Raw genomic sequence first — 19,970 nt, 5'->3', positions numbered from 1 at the left:
TGTTGGTGGTGATAATAGGCCGTGATTAGTCGTGCGTCCTAGGAAGCTTGCAGCTGCAGCTCAGCTGATCTTGCTGAGGTTCTACTATCTCACACAGCTGAGGGCCCTGTCAGCGGTGGCCAGGACTGAATCGTTGGTGCCGCGTCTCAGAACAGGGGCATAGCGAAACACACAACTGGTGAGACAAGGAGTGGCCTGCGGGGTAAGGGGAGATGGTGACACCAACCGTTCCCGGCCTAGAACTAGAAGAATCCGGTCTTTAACGACGATCAACACTCTGAACTACGGCAACCAACTTCCGTACTTGCATACTGCACATCGCGGAATCGGCACCCTTTGCAGTTTGGGGTTTGTCAGGTCTTGGCGGCCTGAGACATTCCCTTGTGCGGGCAGCTCACTCAGGCTTGCCTCCACCTCCACCAAAATGATGGATCATCACGGGGCCCGTCCACTCACAGCGAGCCTATGTAATCCCACCCCCAGTTTAACGAAGCCGTGTCGCGACGACTTTCCGTAACAACCTGTCGATCAAGCTTAGCATCAGATCGTATACCGGGGGTCCATCCTAGGTAGCCCACCTGGCTGCCTTGGTCGTCTTCCTACTGAAACTGCAAGCGAGCCCAAGACGGCAGCCCGTGTCTTGTTGGCAATAAGGTAGCATCCGAGGCATCTAAGTGTCTATCTGTGGTCTGCGAGAACGAGAGGACGGCCTGCAGGCGCGGAATTCGGCTCGGGGATCCCAGTCAACTCCACTCCACATCCAATGCTTTTCGACATCATCAGACTGGCTCGAGGGGTTTTGAACGAGTCCCATCTCTCGCGGCTAGCTCAGTCCGAGCAACAGATCCCAAGCCGTCATTGTCCGTGGCCCTGTCTCTCCACCTCCTCCCTCCCACCCCTTCCAGACCCTTTTCCATATGGACTGGGTATTGTGAGACGTTTCTGGTCCTTTACAGCAAGCTGATCACGTTTTCGACGCCTTCCAATCGAGGGATCTCGTCTAAACTTGGTGGCCCAACCCATGCTCCCTCACTTACACGAGGCGGCGGGGGGCACAATGTCGACGCAAGAGGAGCAAAGGGTCGCAGAGGGAAGGGGGGGGCCATGTTCCCCAGTTGCGGAGGGACAGAGGTGTGAGCAAGATATAATATCTTCTCAAACCCACTCATCAACCCATGATTGCCTGACCATCCGTACATCTCATTCTACTGCTTGGCCCCCCTGATCGCTCGACGCGACCCTTCATTCCTTTCCTTTGCTAATTCAGTTGCTGCCATTCGCTGCCGGTCAGCCAATCATTCATTTCCAAGATGCAATACCCTACCTTTGGCCACTTCCTCTTGGCGAGCATCCTAGCCGTCCAGGGTGCTCACTCCTTCTCCCTCGTACCAACGGGAGGAGTTGTCAGACGCTATGTAGTGAGTTCCGAGAGCCACCATGAACCTGTACTCCTCTTGGACACTTTGGCTAATACGAGATTAACCAGGCCCCCGCTGTGGCACTTGCCATGCCTGTACTGGCTGCGCCGCAGGCTGCCAACATCGAGGCCCGTGAGGTATGATTCTCATCTTTCTCAAATGTGCTCACATCGAAGACTCAAGTACTGACCTCGTCACCTCTAGCCTCACCACCGTGGCAAGAAGACCAAGGCTAAGAATGCCAAGGCTAAGAATGCCAATGCCAATGCCAACAACAACAACAACAACAACAACAACAACAAGCGTGATGAGCTTGCTGTTGAGGACGATGACGACGCCGATCTTGAGACCCGAGCTATCGAGGCTCGTCACCACCGCGGCAAGAAGACTAAGGCTAAGAATGCTAAGGCCAAGAATGCCAATGCCAATGCCAACAACAACAACAACAACAACAACAACAACAAGCGTGATGAGCTTGCCGTTGAGGACGATGACGATGCGGATCTTGAGACCCGAGCTATCGAGGCTCGTCACCACCGCGGCAAGAAGACTAAGGCTAAGAATGCCAAGGCTAAGAATGCCAATGCCAATGCCAACAACAACAACAACAACAACAACAAGCGTGATGAGCTTGCCGTTGAGGACGATGACGATGCGGATCTTGAGACCCGAGCTATCGAGGCTCGTCACCACCGCGGCAAGAAGACCAAGGCCAAGAACGCTAAGGCCAAGAATGCCAATGCCAATGCCAACAACAACAACAACAACAACAACAACAAGCGTGATGAGCTTGCTGTTGAGGACGACGAGGACATCGATCTTGAGACCCGCAATATCGAGGCCCGCGAGCCTCACCACCGCGGCAAGAAGACCAAGGCCAAGAATGCTAAGGCCAAGAATGCCAATGCCAATGCCAACAACAACAACAACAACAACAACAAGCGTGATGAGTTCGCCGACGACGAGGATCTAGAGGCTCGTGCTTTCACCGCCTAAGGGGCCAACAATGTAACGCTCTGGCCACGGCGCCTTTGAGTTGAGACGAGCGACCGGCTTTGTGTACTGTTACAGTCCCGAGTTCATACGGAAAACCACTTCAACCTCGGGCTCGGGTTCGGTAACCTCGGACGACGAACGGCCCCGTAGACTAGAAGTCAGCTTTCTTCGTCTCCATACATTTTGAACATTAATAATAACCGTACTTTCAAGTGCACCCTCTTCGGCCCATGAACACTTGACTTGGTCGCGTGAGGTGCGAGCTTGAAACTCGGTGGTCGCAAGGGAGACCTGCAGCAATCTAAATTTGAACTGAATTCTTCCTTTTTCCGCTTGCATGAACCGCCGCATGTTGCGACGAAAATAGCGTTTCGACTCAACGTGATTTTTTTGGGACGATATCGAAACATGTCGGAACCGGTCCGGCCATGACATGCGACGTGGGCCGGGACACCCTCACTTTTGCGCTCGCAAAAGACGTCCGAGAGGGGGCCATCAAAGCGGCAAGTCGGATGAGATTTCCAGGATGGTCGATGGGTTCTTTATTCTGTTATGACGAGGAATCTGGTTCGCGGCAGGCGGCATCCGAAGATATCATGACGTCTGGTGTTGTTGAGGTTGCTCGACCGGGCAAGTTGAAGACGTTACAGTTCCACCCACCCACCCACCCATCTCTGCCAAGAATTGCTTGTTTACGTGATCTACCAGGGCGCCGTGGCGTTTGGTTTCGGAAAATCTCGGCCAAGCGCTGCACATCATTTTGAGATGCAACTGCTGAGAGGTGCTCTGGCTTCTTGTCTCAGTATCCTGCTGACCGGTTGACCGTCACTGATCAAAGAATGGATCACGAGCGCCCCTCCCCTCTTCTCCTGGATCGCTGGACCGGTCACGCATGGCCGGTCGTCGACCTGAGTACCATGGCGAGAACGATAGGCAGGAGGGCCAAAGTACGCCGAAGTCGGGGTTTGCTTGGAAATCGAGCCGAGCCTGGCGTTGATCCTCGCGCCTCGCGCCAGCTCGTCTGCTCCAGTCAAGTCCGAAAAGTCCGGCTGGGAATTCACCAGATGACATGTTGTCGCTTTCGAGGAGTTCGGGTCCACGGAGAAGATGTCAGGACGATAAGTTTCGTCCCGTTGCCGAATGAGTAACGCGCATTTTGAAAGAGAAGCAGTTGTCGTTGGCGGGAATGCTTCTCTCCCATTCACTCACATGAAGGAGGAGGTCGAAGCTCTCAGCGTTCTTTCCTCTTCGGATTTCATTAGGGGCCGACCCAGTTTTATTGATTATGTAAACACATCAGCTAGCTTTATCTTATCGATAAGATACCCCAGAGGCAAGGCGACTAGATGGTGGGGTAACGAACGGTAACTGACGGCAGCGACGTCCCCAACCTTGCCGCGAACCTCCACCTTCACCTCCGCCATCGCCATCTCCTGCAAACAGATCCTGCTCGCGCAGAACCGAGCAGACAAGATGGAAACGGCTCTCAAGTCTTGGGGTATGCTACCTCGTCCCGTCTTCCTTGCCATTGCGTCCTGGGCTCATCGCTAACCCGCTCCACTCCTCCCCCTTCCAGAGCTCGACAACAACGTCAAGTTGGTCGACCCCAAGCGCGACGCCCTTTACAACCTCGATCTCGATGCCCAGAAAGAAGCCATGAACGCCCGACCCTGGGCCCTCAACCCGAACCACTTCAAAAACGTCCGCATCAGCGCCGTCGCCCTCATCAAGATGGTCATGCACGCCCGTTCAGGCGGCAACCTCGAGGTCATGGGTCTGATGCAGGGCTACGTCAACGGCGACACCTTCATCGTCACCGACGCCTTCCGCCTACCAGTCGAGGGCACCGAGACCCGCGTCAACGCCCAGGGCGACGCCGAAGAGTACATGGTCGAGTACCTGAGCCTGTGTCGCGAGCAGGGCCGCATGGAGAACGTCGTCGGATGGTACCACTCTCACCCGGGCTACGGCTGCTGGCTGTCCGGCATCGATGTCGGTACCCAGGCCCTGCAGCAGCAGTTCCAAGAACCCTTCCTCGCCGTAGTCATCGACCCGGATCGCACCATCAATGCCGGCAAGGTCGAGATCGGCGCCTTCCGGACCTACCCCGAGAACTACGTCAAGGAGAAGGAGGGTGGCGGCGGCGCCGTCACGAGCGACGGCTGGCAGGAGGTGCCCCTGGCCAAGGCGGCCGAGTTTGGCGCCCACGCCAGTAAGTACTACAGCCTCGAGGTGTCGCACTTCAAGAGCACGCTGGAGTCGCATCTCCTGGAGCTGCTGTGGCACAAGTACTGGGTGCAGACGCTGAGCCAGAGCCCGCTCATCACGAACCGCGACTACGGAAACAAGCAGATGCTCGACCTCGCGTCCCGGATCAAGGAGACAACGACACAGGTAGCACGGCAAGCCAGGGGCGCCTCCGGGCCCAACGCCCATGTCGTAGGCACCAGGAAGGTCGACGGCTTGATCGCGAAGCTCGTCAAGGACAGCAACACGGTGGCAACGCAGGAACGGACCGGCCTGGTGTCGATGGAGGTCAAAAAGAAGATCTTCAACGACGTGGGCGCGAATGCGTCATGAGCAGGGTGAGCGGGGGACGGGATGTTCATATTGTTTGCTTGCCCTCGCCAGAGGGTTTCAAGAGCCCGCCGGGCATGATAGATGGCGTTCAGAGGATAGGGAGGGCGTTGGCCCTGAAATGACGACATGATTTTGAGCCACACCTATCGTCCTCGAGCCGGTGTTGCTTCTGACTTTGTATTCTCCGCTCCGAGGTCGACCGCGTTTTCCTTTGCTTGATGGTCCATTTGATGGGGGCGATAACGTCTTGAGACGAAGCCTCACTATGGCTCTCGCGCGCAATCTATCCCCAAAAGATATGAGAACCTTTTGATGGAGGAGTGCGGCACTGGCTGACGGGATGGCCTTCAGATGACCCGATTCGAAATGGCCATTCTTAAACGACCTCATCAGGACCGAGGCCGTTTTGCCTTCCTATCATTGACAGTAGCCTGGCCCCTTTCATCGCTGTTCGCCATGTTGTTCTCTTGGCCTGTGGATCGTGATGAAAGCAGAAGGTGGACTGGCTTAAGCGTGACACGTTCGTTCGCCGTGCTCACTGAACCAGTCAAGCCCGAAAATCCAACCTGGAACACTCGTCAAATCCCTTTTCATTCGTCTGTCTGTGTTGCGCACCGAGGCTCGATTTCGAATGCCTCTCCGTGTATGTAGGTTCACTATTTTACGGCAGAAGACGGGGGTAACCGTATCGTAGGTAATGTGTTTGTTGCTTGCCTCAGTCTTCATAGCGTCATATCATCATCATCATCAGCAGCACCAGGGGCCGCTTCATGTTTATCGTCTAGTAGAGACAGTAATTCTCTCAATGGCTGTCGACAAGACTCTTCCACCAAGCTCGTACAAAGTGTGCTGAGCTTCGCCGCCAATTTTGCGTCCTCCATCCTGACGAACCTGTTCAGGCTCACTATGCCCTTCTATGCTGGCCGACCAGGTAGATGTAAGCTAGAGCTCAGAACTCCAATGATGACTAGGGCTCAAGAAGAATGATCGGGATACTATTGAGTACGCTTCCTTCTTTGTGAAACTAGCTTCACCCGAAGCTACACTTGTACTGGGGGAAAAGAACCACGGATGACAGGACCTTCACCTTCCAAGACAGATCCGGATCCAGATATCCAAGTTGATCATAGGTCACGGATCAAGTTCTACCCCTAGGCTTCGTAGAGGCTTTTAAGACCCCTTGCAACGTTATGTGGTGTTACGCCCTGATCAGTGAAAGAGTAAAGAGCAGTTGGTCCCGCGACCGAATGCCAGGCCTCCTTCATACCCATGCCTGTTCTTTTACATGCTTGCTTGTGCCCATGCGCGAATTCCATGAATCCACTTACATTTGCAAAAACGAAAGCCTTAGCTGGTTCGGCTTCGGGACTTGCGACGAAAAGACGGGAGCAGCGACACTCCATAGCTTGAGGCAAAGAAAGCCAGTTGAAATACTTTCCGGGACCACCTTGAACGTTCCACGTCGGAGCAATTCCAATGGAGGTTCGAGCAGCAGATCCGTAAAGGTCAGCCAAAGTCAATGGGTGCGCCATAATCAGGAGGCGTGAGAAAAGGGTCACTGACAGGACACATATACCCATTTCTACAAACAATTTGCGTCATCGCAAGCCATCCCCAGAAGCTTTTCTGAAAATTCAGACCAAGGTCTCGTCATTGTCCTCGGAGTCACATTGTGGTAGCCAGACTGGGCCAGTCCAGTGGCAAGACATCATGGAAAGGGATCTCGAGAATTACAGAGACCAATCTGAGGGGGAGGTGACTCACTTCACAGGGAATGCGAGGCTGATTGTGTTCTATGAAAAACCAAAGTCTCCACGTCAACTCTCATTAAGATATACACCACTGCATGTTGTCGTCCACACACCCTTCCAGCAGAGAGAGCACTCGAAACCAAGGGTTTGACACGGACATGCCAAGGGGTGCTGGGCATCGTATCAGCTCGAATCAACAACTCTCCCGCAACTCCGAAGCAGGTTTACCAGCTGAACTTGCCACCAGGAATCTTCTCATGAGGAAACCAGCATATACAGTGGCTCCACGACGTCCAAGTCGTGAGAAAAGCAGTGAGACTGCCGGCATGAGCAGTCTCCAACAGGGCTCCACAGCATTTGGTTTGTAGAATATCTCGTCACATAAAATGCATTCAACTTGATGAATGGAAACCCCCGGGTGTCATCTCTCATCGCCAGCATGGAAGTCGGCCCTGCCATCTCAACTTGATGAGATATTCCTTACCCCGAGAACCTGCTTGTCTCCCCCTTTTTGCCTCAAGGTCAAGAAGACACTCACCCTTAGAAGCTAACAACGCTGCGCATCCCTCCCTAGGGCGAGATCTGTATGAACCGCTTCTGGTCCGTAACTGCTCAGTGAGATATACCCACCAGGCAAAAAGACGAAGCTAGGTCCGCGGCCAAGACAGCCACCCCGAGCCCACGGTTATGAATCCCTATCAGAAAACGACGCCATACCGGAGGGTGGGTCGAAAGTTTCCAACCGGCCGTCGTCGGCATCAAGGACCCCCCAGTGAAAGACGGATTACCAGGTGCTCTCCCCTCCGTGGCACGATGGTGTAAATCGACGGCAACAACCCCTTCGCGATGACAGGATCCGTCTCCTCCCGACGCAGCCCTGCAAGCATCACCGGGTCGGTCCCAAATTCTACTCGCCATGAGCCCCCTCCCCCCTCCGGAGAAGTTATCGACGAAGACGACGGTCGACCCGGGGCATAAACGGATCCGCGACAACGCCGAGAAGGGATGCTGGAGGCGTGTTCGCGGGGCGGAAGGGTTCGTGTCTCGGTCGAGTTCGCACGGGAAGCCGGGCCTCCCCGTTTAGCGCTTCGGTCGTGAGGTCAACAGCCCCCCATCCCCAGAGGCCCCCTCCTCCGTCGACATGTTATTTCGGTCGGTATCCTCGCGATCGTCGATGAACCCAACCCTCGCCACCATGTCATATCCCGTTCCTCCAACCTCACATCGACCCCGATGACATGCCCGAATCCAACCCAAGGCGCGATTCGAAAAGGGGGCAGGCGTTACCCCCCAAGGAAAGCCACTGAGGAAACAAGAAAGAAAAATGATGGAAATCCCTCTATGAAATGGAGAAGAGACACCCTTTCCTCTCCACCGGGTGAGTCTCTGCCTATAAATACCCAACCAGCCAGCACCTCGGATAAGAATATGTCGCCATAAAACACCATCCTCGTACAACCTCACGCAATCCCCGCCACCGTTAACACCACTTACAGTTCAGCCACACATACGACGTTCTTACACCACTCGCGCCTGCACTCACGTACTCACCACTCTTCACTGATGACTGATGACTGATGACGATCGCCAGCACTATCGAGACGACATCGTCGACAAGGTACCTGACTAGCTATGGGGTCCCAATCATGCCCCCCAGAACTCTAACACCCGACCAAGCGTTGAGGAAACCCCTCTCCCCCTCTCCCCTCTCATATTCTCACAACGCGACTGTCCGTCCCCTCGCAAGAAATGAGACCGTGGACCTTGCTCGTAGTACCCTACGTACGTCCCTAGCGTTGCACGTCTGTTCGCTGGAGTCCACCTCGACCAGGGACGAGGGCGGGTAGAGGTTATAGCTACGCCCGCAGCGCTCTCGAGCGGGCTTCGACGGCAACGACGACGACAACGACGGCTACGCACCGCATCCCTATCGCCGTGCGTACCCGCCCGCTCGCAGCACCAAACACACATCGTCGCCGTCCGTCCCTCAGAAACCCCCATCGGACTCGGCCGGCCAACGGCCCCCCCCCCCCTAAAACTCTCACGGTACGGCCCGCTTGTTATGTCTCGTCGAGTCACCGTCGTATCCTGTCGAGTCACTGTCGTATCATCGCATAGTACACACACATGCGGCCGTCGTCCATTCAGCCGAGGCAAAAAGGGGAAAAAAGAAAAAAAGCCTAACCATCGCCGCCAGCCAAGCACCCGAATGAATCTCCGGCCCTGATCGACAAAAGGTCCAACACTCTAGCGTCCTTCGGCTCCCACCGCTCTATCACACACACTCTCCCATCTTATGTCCCCCCCCAACCGCCTTCCAGATACAGACTCATGACCCAACATCCTTCTTGTCTCCTTCTCTAATGGGCGTTAGGGAGAGAGGGAGAGAGGGAGAGAGAGATAACATCCCCCGCGGTCCCCCAGTCGAAGGATCGACAAAGGTTCCCCCTACTATCTACCCATCTAACCTCCTTCTAGAAGGCCATTTCGACTCCAACATGGAACAACCGTAATCTGGAAAAGGGGGGGTAAGCAAGGACCCTAGGGGGGGCGGTGACAAACCGTCCGAGGATCCCTGCAAGTATCCTGGCCCCCCTCTTCACAGGGGCTTTTCAGAGCCCACGCCCTCCAGGATTAGGGTTCCCAACTTGCCTGTACGATGTTAGCCCTCTCTGTTTCTCTCTCTGCTCATCACACACCTTGTATCCGTACGAACATACTACATAGTAGCATTGGCATGGTCCTGTAAGCAGTGCTTCCTAGTCGTCGCGACAAGGGGGTTTGCGATCGAGGGTCTTTTCTCGCAAGCATAGGGCCCCTATTTCCGATTTCATGGCCACATGGGATGTTGTCAGACACACCCTCGCCAGCCCTCCCCTGAATTACGCGCTCACGCATAATTTCGCATTGGACCCTGAATATAACAAATGTGACGTTGTGAAGTTCGAGAGGATGTACGGGGACGAAGAAAGATGAAAACCGCCGCATGCAACAAATAACCCGTTCGCCACAGCCATGTGCAGACGGGCGCACGATCGCGCGCGACGTTCCGAGTGGATCCCGACAGTTCTAAGGGGGGGGGGGGGGCACCACCACCGTCATCATTATCATCATCATTATCATCATTGACCATTTGTCTGTCTGCGTGCGTAGTGTGTGTGCAAGGAAGAGCGTGGCGGGTCCTGACGGAAATATCTCGCCGCGTAAATTTGTGACTGGAAAAAAGGAAAAAAGAAAAGAGAAAACCCATACTCTCCTAAAATCTACCATTCTCGCCTAGAGTTTTGGAGCCGAAAAATCCACTCCCCCTGCCCTCTCCGAATTCCCGTGAACTGAACCGCGCAACCGAGGCGAGTGGACTTCAAAGGGAAGAAAAAAAAAGAAAAAAAAGTTGTCCTGAACGGGCAGTTAAGCCGGTGGTCATCGCTCGCTACGCTCTCAACTGCCGAGGCGTGGCGGGCGGCCCCTCCGGAGACCACACGGCACAAGCCCATGGAGTCGGGAAGATGGATGGATGGGACCTGCCCCAACAACTGTCAGGCGAAGGCCGTCTGAACCCGTCTTGTGAGGGGCGGCAAAAAAAAAAACAAAAAAAAAGAGAAGAAAGAAAAGGAAACTCATCCCCACCAACGGAGCATTGCCGTCGTCGTTCCGACAAGTCCGATGCTGTTCCGGTCCGCCGAGCAAGTGGCCCGACTTGGAGAGACAGCACAGTTCTGAAGACGAGAGAAAGCCAACCACGTCCTCGGCTTGGCCGCATCTGATGGCGGTGAATAACGATCCGCATCCCAACCTCAAAAGAACCAGGCGGTCTGTGTCTGTCAGTATTGTTTCTCGAGGTTGGTCAGAAGGGGTTAGGCCTCCATGCATCAAGTTCCCTGCACCAGACGCGTGTTCCTGGGCCATATGCACGCGGCACGCCCTGCATGTCACAAAGTCAATCCTCCCCACCAATCTTTTCAACAGCAATAACTCGCGGTGTTTTTGGCCAGAATGTGATTAGACACAAAGATGCCTTCGAGGAATGTGTGTCAAATGTGTGGTTGGTATTTGGTCTGCAACTGAAATCGACAAGGTACGTCTGTAGCGCGCTCCTTGGACCTTATGCTCCTGATCCTGATCCTGACCCTAATTCTACTCCTGCTAATGCCGCTGCGCCGTAACAAATCATTCATGCGGCACCACCTTCCAAACAAACCGACAAAAAAATAAATAAATAGTAAACAGAAGAGGAAGAACCCCCCCCCCCAGCCTTCAAATGTGTCATGGGGATAAGTCTCTAGCATTCGTTCGCAGAGAGATAAGGAAGAAAATGAAGTTTTGCCCCGTCCTCCCGTCTCTTTCTGCCATGTGTGCAAATCTGTGCCTGACTCACGTCGCAGCCAGGCCCCAATCCCATTGCTCATTTGGGCGTCATAATAACTCGGTCTGCATTTCACATGCGAGGACCGAGTCAATGATTTTTTTTTCCTTGGCCAAAGCGTCGGCTGTTCAAGCGGGGGCCACCCAAAGGAGCTGGGTCCGATGGAGATTGCATTGTCTCCGCAGACTGTAGACTCCGAGCTCTTGCCGTGTGTGTCGGGTGTGGATTGCGAGTCTCGATTCAGAGAAGCGGGCGGGTCTCGAGGCCGTGGTCGAAGTCAAACGGCTTTGGGCGAGTGCAAGTCCAAAAAAGGGGATTGTAAATGGTACCATGGCAATGGTAAGAGGAGGGAAGGGAACCAAAAATATATATATATATATATAAAATAGGATATGCATGCGCCTTTCAAATGCTCATCATCCTGATATTTCGCTATGCAAATCGTGTCGAATCCAATAAAAAAGAGAAAGAAAAAGTCGTAAATGGTTTGCAACCCCTCTTCGTTGCACGTCGCATGGCGGTGGCATCAGGCCATGCCCGCCCACGGAACCGGGCCGTGAATGCATCAGTCGCGTGTGGACGGGACAAACACTTGGCGATGGGCGTGCGTGTGTGTGCGCGCGATGCGTGTCGAACCCGTGTCCACGGTCGTCGTCTGACGGGCAAATTCCGTCAACGCATCTCGCGTCTTCTCTCTTCTCCTTCCTCGTTTTGGTCGGATTGCTCCGGGCTCTTGTTTCGTGTAATAGCGGCTCGAAATGCGCTTCGAAATGCGCTTCTCCATCATCCGATGCCGTCGTGTTCGCTTCTAGAAAAATCGACCAATGCAGCAGGTGGTGGTCGTTGACCCACCCAGGCCGCCAAAGTGCTGTTGCCACTCATTTCGAAAACTGAGTGAAATCGACAATTAACAAAGTCCCTCGCCCGTAGCGGTAGGCGGTAGACGGAATGCAAAAGGTCCTCTGAGCTATTACCAAACGGTAAGGTAATAAGAGAGCATGTGGACGAAACGGCCCACAGATGGACTGCTTCTAGAAGCCCAGAAAAAAACGGATGCTCTTCTCGTCAAGTCGACCATTCGGGTGTATAGCGGAGACTCAACCCCCCCCCCCCCCCCCCCCCCCCCCCCTCGGCAAAGGCCAGACGCGCGATGATGCTGACCATTCCGTGGTATCGGATAAGGCAGGCACTTAACGTCAGGCCCCTGTTCTAGCAGGCTGGCGTTGGGATTGGGAATGCGGGCCCCAACCCTTTCCCCGTAAATTAGCGTCTTGGGGGGGTGTGCCCTGTCAATGACTGACGATTCCACCCTGGTAACCACGGTGCAATCAGGGCAGCGCACACACGGGCACAGGAACCCTGACCCTCCCCTCCATTCATCTCTCTCTCTGCCTTCTCCGCGGACAACAGCGTCGCAGCGTTGCAACACTGAAAGAGGGAAGGGAGAGGGGCGGAGGGCCGAACACCGCGGCAAACAGGGGGAAAACCAAGCTTGCCGCCGGCCACGAGACCTTCAAAACAACCCCCCCACGTAGAATTGTGACGTGCTCGGCTCGTGGAGTCCTAAAACACTGCGGCATCGGTGCGCAGTGCAGCGCGTTGGTGGAGAGATGCATCGTGTGTGTGTGTGTGTGTGTGTGTGTGTGTGTGTGTGTGTGTGTGTGTGACTGTTGGCGACCTTGAATGATTTCCCTTTCGTTTGCCGCTACAGGTGTCGTTGAAGCACCAAGCCGCTCGAGTGACGATGACAACTTCAGTTTGACGCTGGAATCCAACGCGCCGGCACGCCGTCGGCGCCAACATCGTAGGCCCGCACGTTGGCCTTCCGCGGAGGCAATGCCCACCGCGCGCGGCCCGGCCGTTGGTCGTCGAGCTTGCCCTGCTTGCGCATCGCCATCTCCATGACGGCGATGCGGATGAAATCCGAGTTCTCCCGCATCTCCCGTTGACGCATACCGCCGGGGGGGTATGTGAATGCGGTCTGGTTCGGAGATTGGGCTGGGGGCTGATAAGGCAGCGTAGGTGACTGAGTCGTGCTCGCCGATGTCGTCGGAGAGGGGCTCCGTATTGACGTGGGTGGTGTGCTGCGGCTTCGCTGAACCTTGTACGTCTGCATCTGGATCGAGGCAGTAAAGCTTCGCGTGCCCGTCGCCGTCGCCGTTGGCGTGTGGGGCTCGATGCGAGCGTTGGTCGTGGGGTTTAGGTACCGACGCAGCGCCGCAGACGGCTCCTCTTCCAGCACCGGTGGTCGTCGCTCATCCGTGTACGGCACCTTGGGGTCGATCGTGAGAATCGACCGCGTGAGAAAGTCGTCAGGCGGGATCGACGAGAAGTTGATGGCTGAGATGGACCGCGCTGCCGAGCGCAGTGCACGCAGCGACGCCGTCAGGTTCGACTTAAAGGCCGACTTGAGCGGCCGCAGGGGGAACGTGTAGTCGGAAAACGAGAATTCCGACTTGGTGTCCTCCTCGTCCTGGGATTCATCAAACACCCGGAAATCGAGGTCGTCCACGTTGACCCGGTCGCGAGACAGCGGATGGTCCTCCGGCTGGCCGGGAGGCGATGAAACGGGCTCCAGGGACCGCCGGGGCTGACGGGATCGCTTTCTTCGCGGGCTGAATCCGTAAGGGGACTCGACGGACGACAATGTGTCGGTCGAGAAGGAGTCGCCCAAAGAAGGAACCGACTCCACAGAGACGGTCCTGGTGGACAGAACGGAACCGAGGCCGCTGTCGCTGATCGACATATCATCGTCTGTCAAGTCATCTGGCGGCGAGAGCAGCAGGTCCATGGGGCTTTTGCTGCCAAAAGTGAGACTAAGTTCCTTCTCGCATACTTGCTGTCTTTCAATGACAGCCTCGAGAGTCATGTGCTGGTCTCGGGAGAACCTCTGCCTCAGAGTGCGTCGCGGTCTGGGGATATCAGTGACGGCGAGCAGGGCCAGCATGGCAGGGGGGACAGCATCTGGTGAGTGCACATCCCGGGGGCGTAAGGGTTTCCGCTGCGCGTGGCGATGAGAGCCGTGAGACGGATTTGACCTCGCCTTGGAGGGGATCTGAACCGGAGTGGTCGGGGTGGTAGGTCGCGTAGTTACGCTGGTAGTCGTCCTGGGAGGGCTCGAGGGCGCCAACTTTGTCGTTTCGCGGCGAGCATCCTTCCTTTTGGCCATGGTAGCTGAGGTGGTCGTGGAAGTAGTAGGGATAGGCGTGACTGTGACAGAGACGTTCTGGGCATCCTTTTTCCGATCCAGCAGGGCAGAAGGCTGAGCCGTTCTGGAGGTGTTGATGGGGACGGTCGTCGTTGTCGTTGTTGTTTTAACGAAAGTCGAACTCAAGCTGGTGGCGTAGCTGTTAGTGGTTGAGTTGGGCGTGAGGGACGAAGAGGAGGGAGAGGACGATGTAGGTGTGGTCGAGGCCGAGGGCTGCCTATTGTAGTAAAGGAAACTCCTTGGGGACATCATGGCGGCGTCTGGACATGCCCTGGTGCGCCCAGTGGCTCGGCGGGGCAAGCCGGACCCGACAAGCAAGACAGGTTGACAGGGAAGGGTGTGTGTTGTGTGTGTGGTGATTAGCGTGGTTGTACAAGAGTACTGTACTCGGTAAGGGGACCAGACCAGGCACAACTGAGCACGAGCACAAGCAGCTCGGGGCCGCAGCGCAGGGCAGGGTAGGGTGCGCTGTGGAGACCGGGATTGGGATGGTGACTGTTGTGACTGTGACTGGGACTGGCAATAGCACTGGAACTGGCAGCAGGGGGGGTGGCTCAGCGTCAAAACCGGCGGCGGAGGCGGCGGCGGCGGCCCAAACTAGGGAGCAGGCAGTGAGATGACACTAGCACACTGGATGGAGGATGATGGACCAGTGGATTTTGGAGACTTTTGGAGATTGGCTGTGGGCGTGTGGGCGACGAAGGGCGTGGGAAACTCGGGAGGAGTGGGCGTTGCCGTTGCCGTTGCGTGGCAAGCTGGGTGCCGCCGTCCTGTCTCGTTGAGTCCAGGACTCCAGTCCGTCCTGTCTGTCCCGCAAATAAAGGGACAACGCAGGATTAGGGGACCAGTTCGACCAGTTTTTGGCGAATGTGGGCGCGACGGTGGAACGGACGTGCTCGTCTGGCCTTTGGGTTTTCCCTCCTGCTTCTTGCTCCCTAGTATCCGTATCTGTACAGAGCACGAAGTTTAGATAGGCACTCTTCGGTGGCCCTTTTCGGGAGCTGCTTGTGTCGTGTGCCAGGGACAGGGGTGGTGGATGTTTTGGTATCGTAAAAAGTCAGCAGGCCCGGCAGCTAATCAGCGTCGAGGTTTTGCAGACAACGTCTCCAAGGGGAATTGCGAGGGAACTTTCGAGGGCGGTGATTGCTGGGAGATGATGCAGCGGAGCACGGCCCAAAGGCTTATGTCGTGGTAGTATTCGCGGTGCGTGATGCAGACGCGCGATACGTGGTTCCTTTGTGGAATTCGGGCCCGGCTTTACTGTTTTAGACCTTTCGCAATGTATCCCAGTCTCTTTTTGGCCGAGGGATCTGGGAAAATACACAGCAACAACCAAAAAGAAAAATCAGGAGGCCGGCGATTGAAATTGCCGCCGCTGCCTTGCAGAGTAACAGAGTGACAGATAGGAGCGCGGTGTGTATACGTAGTGTCCCTCCCTCGAAGTGGGTGCTGTCTGGGTAAAGTTGTGGAGAGCGTGAATGCGCGCGAGTCGGGTCGTCGTTCGAGGTTGAGAGAGATGACGGTGACAGATTGCGGAGCGATGTTATGCTGCTGCTGCTATTGCTGCTGCTACAGTGATAAGCACGCACGGGAGTGGGCGGCAGGGGAGACCTGGCGATGGACAGGACGAAGATGGGTTTGGTCCTTGAATATCGTCGGTATGGTGGCAGTCACGAGGGTGAATTCGAGACTCGGGATGACGATGATGGGCTACCGATATTAGGTACGAACAATGCAAGGCTCGGCCGGAGAGGGCTGGGATTGACGTTCAAAGGTAGGTAGGCGGTAGGTATGTGATGTTTTTTCGTCGGTGTCTAGCGGTAGTCGATATGATGTATGTGATGTGCGCGGGTGCAGGAGTCAGGTCCTCTGCGGGCCGTGGGCCTTGGAGCAAGCGACTGGAGGATGACGACAGGCCGAGAGTCAACGAGTGGCGAAGTGACAGACGCGATGCAGCCCGGAGAATAAAGGACAAGGTGGGCAGAGGGAGAGGAAGAAAGGGAGTCAAGAATCTGAGGATGGGAGGCTCTTGGTTTTGGGTAACGGACAGAGAGATAACATGGAGGAGAGAGAGAGAGGGAGAGAGATCACGTTAACACAACAGGACCGGTTCGATAAGGAGGCAGGTACATCACGACACCTCATCAAGGACAGCACAGGAGGGTAGATACGGGTGGGAGCATCGGGTGGAAGCATTGATGTAGCTGATATGACACGAATGGGCAGCCGAGATAAGGACTCTCAACCTTCAATGAGGCAGGCGTCTGGCAACTGGCTGGCACTTGAATACTCAGGTACCTCCTCCTTGGGATATCTAGGTGCCAAATGTATCTTGCACATTGAACATTGGAGTGAGGAGCGAGGAAGGAGCCATCAAGTTCCTTCCTCTTTCCTTCCACAAGCAGCCTTCCGCTCCTTCCCTCGCTGATGCGATGCTCGGCAGGCAGTCACGAGTGGCCTATTTCCCCCCATCCTTCCTGCCCAATTTGGATCGATTCTCTCAAGCACTATCCACTGTATCCGTACCTACCAGTGGCAGTACGGGGTACGGGGTACGGTACGGAACGGAGTACATTTGAATCTGGATGGATGCAGGATAGGTAGGGTGCACAGGCCGCCTCCCCTCCTTCCCAGGCTGAACGTCGAATGGCGAGGGAACACTTGTGGAAGAAGTCACTGATAAGGATCCCAAGCCCGAGCCCGAGCCCGAGCCCAAGCCTATGCCTGCCTCTCCTCCAAACTCTCTGCTGAGTGGAATGGGCGAGTGAGAAGCGTCACCCTTCACCCGCATGTTAGGTAGTTAGGGCTTAGAGTTTGGGGTGACATAACACAATTTGGGGGTCCAAGACGGCCAGACACGGGGGTCACCCGCTCCTTGGTCTCAGTCGAGGAAGCTGGTCACAATCTTAATGAATCTCACCCCTCCTTCTCCTCCTCCTCCTCCTCCTCCACCACCACCTCTTCACTCTCGGTCCGGTTCGTTTGTTGCTCTGTCTCCCTCGCTCTCACAGCCAATTTCGACCCGTCCATCCGACACGTCGCAAGATGCCCCAATGCTCCCAGCCTGTGGGACAATGACATGAGGATGTGCATGCGCTTTCGAGTCACGGACTCACAAGACTCGCAGTGGCAGGACAGGATCCCTAATAACTCTCAAGGGAGAGAGAGTCGTCCGTCATAAAAGTGGCTCCGGGACAATCCCAAGACCCAACCCAAGCACAGAACACCAAGCACCAAGACTCTTCAGCAGGGACGCACCGTGTGAGTGCAAGACGGCATGCCCTGCTGCGTGCGTGCTTGCCCGGCTGACCCGGTCAAGCCGTCGTGTCAATGGCGGACCGCCACCCGGGGGGCAGCCAAGAGAGCGGCGAGCCCAGGCCAATAACGGCGGCGCATCTGCTTGTTGGGATAAATTCAGGAATAAATCACCTTAGGTAAGACGTGTAAGGCGTCCCTGGTGACGCTGGAGCTCCGCGGCCCCGTTTATTTCCCACCGCCCGGTTCCAGCGGGTAGGTACCTACTCTGTATTCTGTACTGCGTAGAAAAACTGGGAAAGCTGAAAGGAAGGTCGTACCTGCCCTTGTTGCCTCGCCCTGATGGCTAACGGATGCCCTGTTATGCACGCGCACATCCCGCCCCTGCCGTTTTATGCGGTCGTCCCTTTTATGCGTAATACAACCGCGGGCCTGTCGTGTGCCTCCATTTCCTTATCAGCCCAACCATACACACTTCCCACTCTCAATCTCACTCTCACGGCCACCACCACCACCACCACCACCACCACCCATCCCTCCCTCCCTCCTTTTCGACCGCCCTTCGTCCCACGCCATTTAGCATCCATTCTATCCGGCCCCCAGCTGCATGCGCCAAACTGCACAACTCCTTCCCCCCCGAAGGCCGCCTTGACCCTCCTGCAACACCACAAATCAAGGTCTCGTCGACACCGACCCAGATCAACCGCGGCAGCCTGCCCGGATTAACAATCCCCTAGGCTGCTGTTCGTCGTTGCCCAGGGCTGACCAATACCCACGAGAACTGTCCTGTCACGGCCACCGATTCCTCGGCCCTCAGATTCCCGGCCCTTGACTCCGACTGACGCTAAAGACTGCTCACGCCAGCTGCTCGCCACCATCGCTTGCAACTCATATCTATGGATATAGTCCATTAACAACTCCTATCGGCCTCCTCCGACCCCAGATGACCCAGCGGTTTGCTCTGGCTCTGGATAGACTGCAATCCACCTCCACCACCTTGCATCGTGCAGAAGTCCCCGGCCATCGTCTTTCCACTTCCCCATCCTCTCATCCCTGCCGACCTATACCGTTCGCTTTTGTCGACCAGACAGGCAGGCCGACGGAGAGCACCTTCATCCGTTTCCTACCGGGGGGGGGGGCTAGTACACTCTTAGCGCCGTTCACGTCTCGCTCGCCCTCCGTCCACCCCATCCCTTCCTTCTCTTGGCCGCCAAACCGTCATGTCTCCCCGTATCGCTGGCTCGTGTCTTTGACGCTCGTCGTCGATAGGGATGCCACCCGCATGATGGCTTTGCGTCGATCGCCTCGGCACCTCTCCCGCTTCCAGCACCGTCGGACATCTCATCACCACATTTCTCCTAGTCAACGTGAGAGTCCTCGAAGCCTGTGTCGAAAAGCCCAAGAGACGAACTGCCCATCGGCCGATGATACCGAACTCCGGTCAACCATCTTATCCTGTCCCATGCGTCGCCCCGGTCATTCTTATGTTTCGTGCCTCAGTGACTATTCTCCTGGCCAAAAAAACTCAATATCTCAACACACTCGGCATTTGAGCCGGGCTGGGGCCAGCCATTGCTCCATGAGCCCGAGTTGGATGGGTGCACTATTCATTGTGCCTGCCTCGCAAATCTTTCTTCTTCAGCGCACAACTTACACAGTCGTGGGCCATCCTCCAGTCGACATGTCAAATGATGCTCAGGGCCGTTTTTGGTGTCCATTGTCTCACCCATTTTGTCCGCCCTGCCCCCGCCATCTTGGTCTTGCACATCACTCGCCCGTCCCTACCAAAGACCGCAAACAAACATCCAACTACCGATCAGGTCTTTTGCATCAGTTATCGATGCCTGAATGCAACAATTTGGCCCAAGTCCGATCGTCCGCTCCGGGCAGAGAGATCCGATCATTGGCCCCGTTTCGTCCTCCGTTTGACGGGTCAATATCAATGTGCAAGTGCTGCCCCTTCTCGCGGACGATGAACAAGGCGGCCAAGGAAGATAGGCCTGCCAACCGGCGACTGAATATCGGCAGTTCCAGGCAGCCTCTTACATAGCTTGTGCGCGCTCGCAAAACGACCATCAACCAACTAACACGCGGGCCATGCGCAAGCAAGAGTCATCTATGCACCACCCTGACTTGAGCGACGCCATGCCACACCTCGCAAAAGGTCTCAGACGTTTCCTTATCGCTACCTGCTGATTCGTCAGCCTTTACCCCAACCCTGCGTCATACCACGCCGGCATCGTCGCCTGGCGTTGGCGTTGGTGTGGGTGGGCTCGGGGAGGGTGGCACCAAGTCATTGGAGGTCGTCGAGGTCTTGAATCGCCGCCATCCCAGTATACTATGTACACGCTGGTCAACACGCTTTTGCGGGGTAATAAAACCACCCAAAAAAGGGCAAA

The 19,970-nt window shown here is 55.7% G+C and overlaps 4 protein-coding genes across 4 annotated transcripts; 3 read left to right on the top strand and 1 right to left on the bottom strand.

Moving 5' to 3' along the window:
* Positions 1 to 407: 407 nt before the first annotated feature.
* On the top strand, positions 408 to 3,620 carry CDEST_00377 (uncharacterized protein). The gene is made up of 3 exons (XM_062916536.1): positions 408 to 1,418; positions 1,487 to 1,555; positions 1,623 to 3,620. Exons 1-3 carry the CDS (start codon positions 1,311 to 1,313, stop codon positions 2,412 to 2,414), a joined length of 969 nt encoding a protein of 322 aa, XP_062772587.1. The 5' UTR covers positions 408 to 1,310; the 3' UTR covers positions 2,415 to 3,620.
* Positions 3,621 to 3,677: 57 nt separating this feature from the next.
* CDEST_00376 (Putative MPN domain, Cop9 signalosome subunit 5 domain-containing protein) lies at positions 3,678 to 5,648 on the top strand. Its single transcript, XM_062916535.1, has 2 exons — positions 3,678 to 3,912; positions 3,991 to 5,648. The coding sequence occupies exons 1-2, from the start codon at positions 3,888 to 3,890 to the stop codon at positions 4,992 to 4,994; spliced, it is 1,029 nt and encodes a 342-aa protein (XP_062772586.1). The 5' UTR covers positions 3,678 to 3,887; the 3' UTR covers positions 4,995 to 5,648.
* A 6,869-nt stretch (positions 5,649 to 12,517) lies between these two features.
* On the bottom strand, positions 12,518 to 16,343 carry CDEST_00375 (Putative meiotically up-regulated protein PB1A10.08). The gene has a single exon (XM_062916534.1). The coding sequence runs from the start codon at positions 14,566 to 14,568 to the stop codon at positions 12,862 to 12,864; it is 1,707 nt and encodes a 568-aa protein (XP_062772585.1). The 5' UTR covers positions 14,569 to 16,343; the 3' UTR covers positions 12,518 to 12,861.
* A 1,570-nt stretch (positions 16,344 to 17,913) lies between these two features.
* Positions 17,914 to 18,699, top strand: CDEST_00374 (uncharacterized protein; the record flags this gene model as incomplete). Its single annotated transcript, XM_062916533.1, has 1 exon — positions 17,914 to 18,699. One exon carries the CDS (start codon positions 17,914 to 17,916, stop codon positions 18,295 to 18,297), a length of 384 nt encoding a protein of 127 aa, XP_062772584.1. The 3' UTR covers positions 18,298 to 18,699.
* Between the last annotated feature and the right edge of the window lie 1,271 nt (positions 18,700 to 19,970).

This window comes from Colletotrichum destructivum, chromosome 1, assembly GCF_034447905.1.
Source record: "Colletotrichum destructivum chromosome 1, complete sequence".
NCBI lineage: Eukaryota > Fungi > Ascomycota > Sordariomycetes > Glomerellales > Glomerellaceae > Colletotrichum > Colletotrichum destructivum.
This window is presented reverse-complemented; position numbering and strand designations above follow the sequence as displayed.

Coding starts and splice junctions, on each gene's coding strand:
- CDEST_00377 (XM_062916536.1), top strand. CDS start 1,311: ATGCAATACCCTACCTTTGGCCACTTCCTCTTGGCGAGCATCCTAGCC. Junction 1,419..1,486: donor GAGTTGTCAGACGCTATGTA/GTGAGTTCCGAG, acceptor GAGATTAACCAG/GCCCCCGCTGTGGCACTTGC. Junction 1,556..1,622: donor CCAACATCGAGGCCCGTGAG/GTATGATTCTCA, acceptor CGTCACCTCTAG/CCTCACCACCGTGGCAAGAA.
- CDEST_00376 (XM_062916535.1), top strand. CDS start 3,888: ATGGAAACGGCTCTCAAGTCTTGGG. Junction 3,913..3,990: donor AACGGCTCTCAAGTCTTGGG/GTATGCTACCTC, acceptor TCCCCCTTCCAG/AGCTCGACAACAACGTCAAG.
- CDEST_00375 (XM_062916534.1), bottom strand. CDS start 14,568: ATGATGTCCCCAAGGAGTTTCCTTTACTACAATAGGCAGCCCTCGGCC.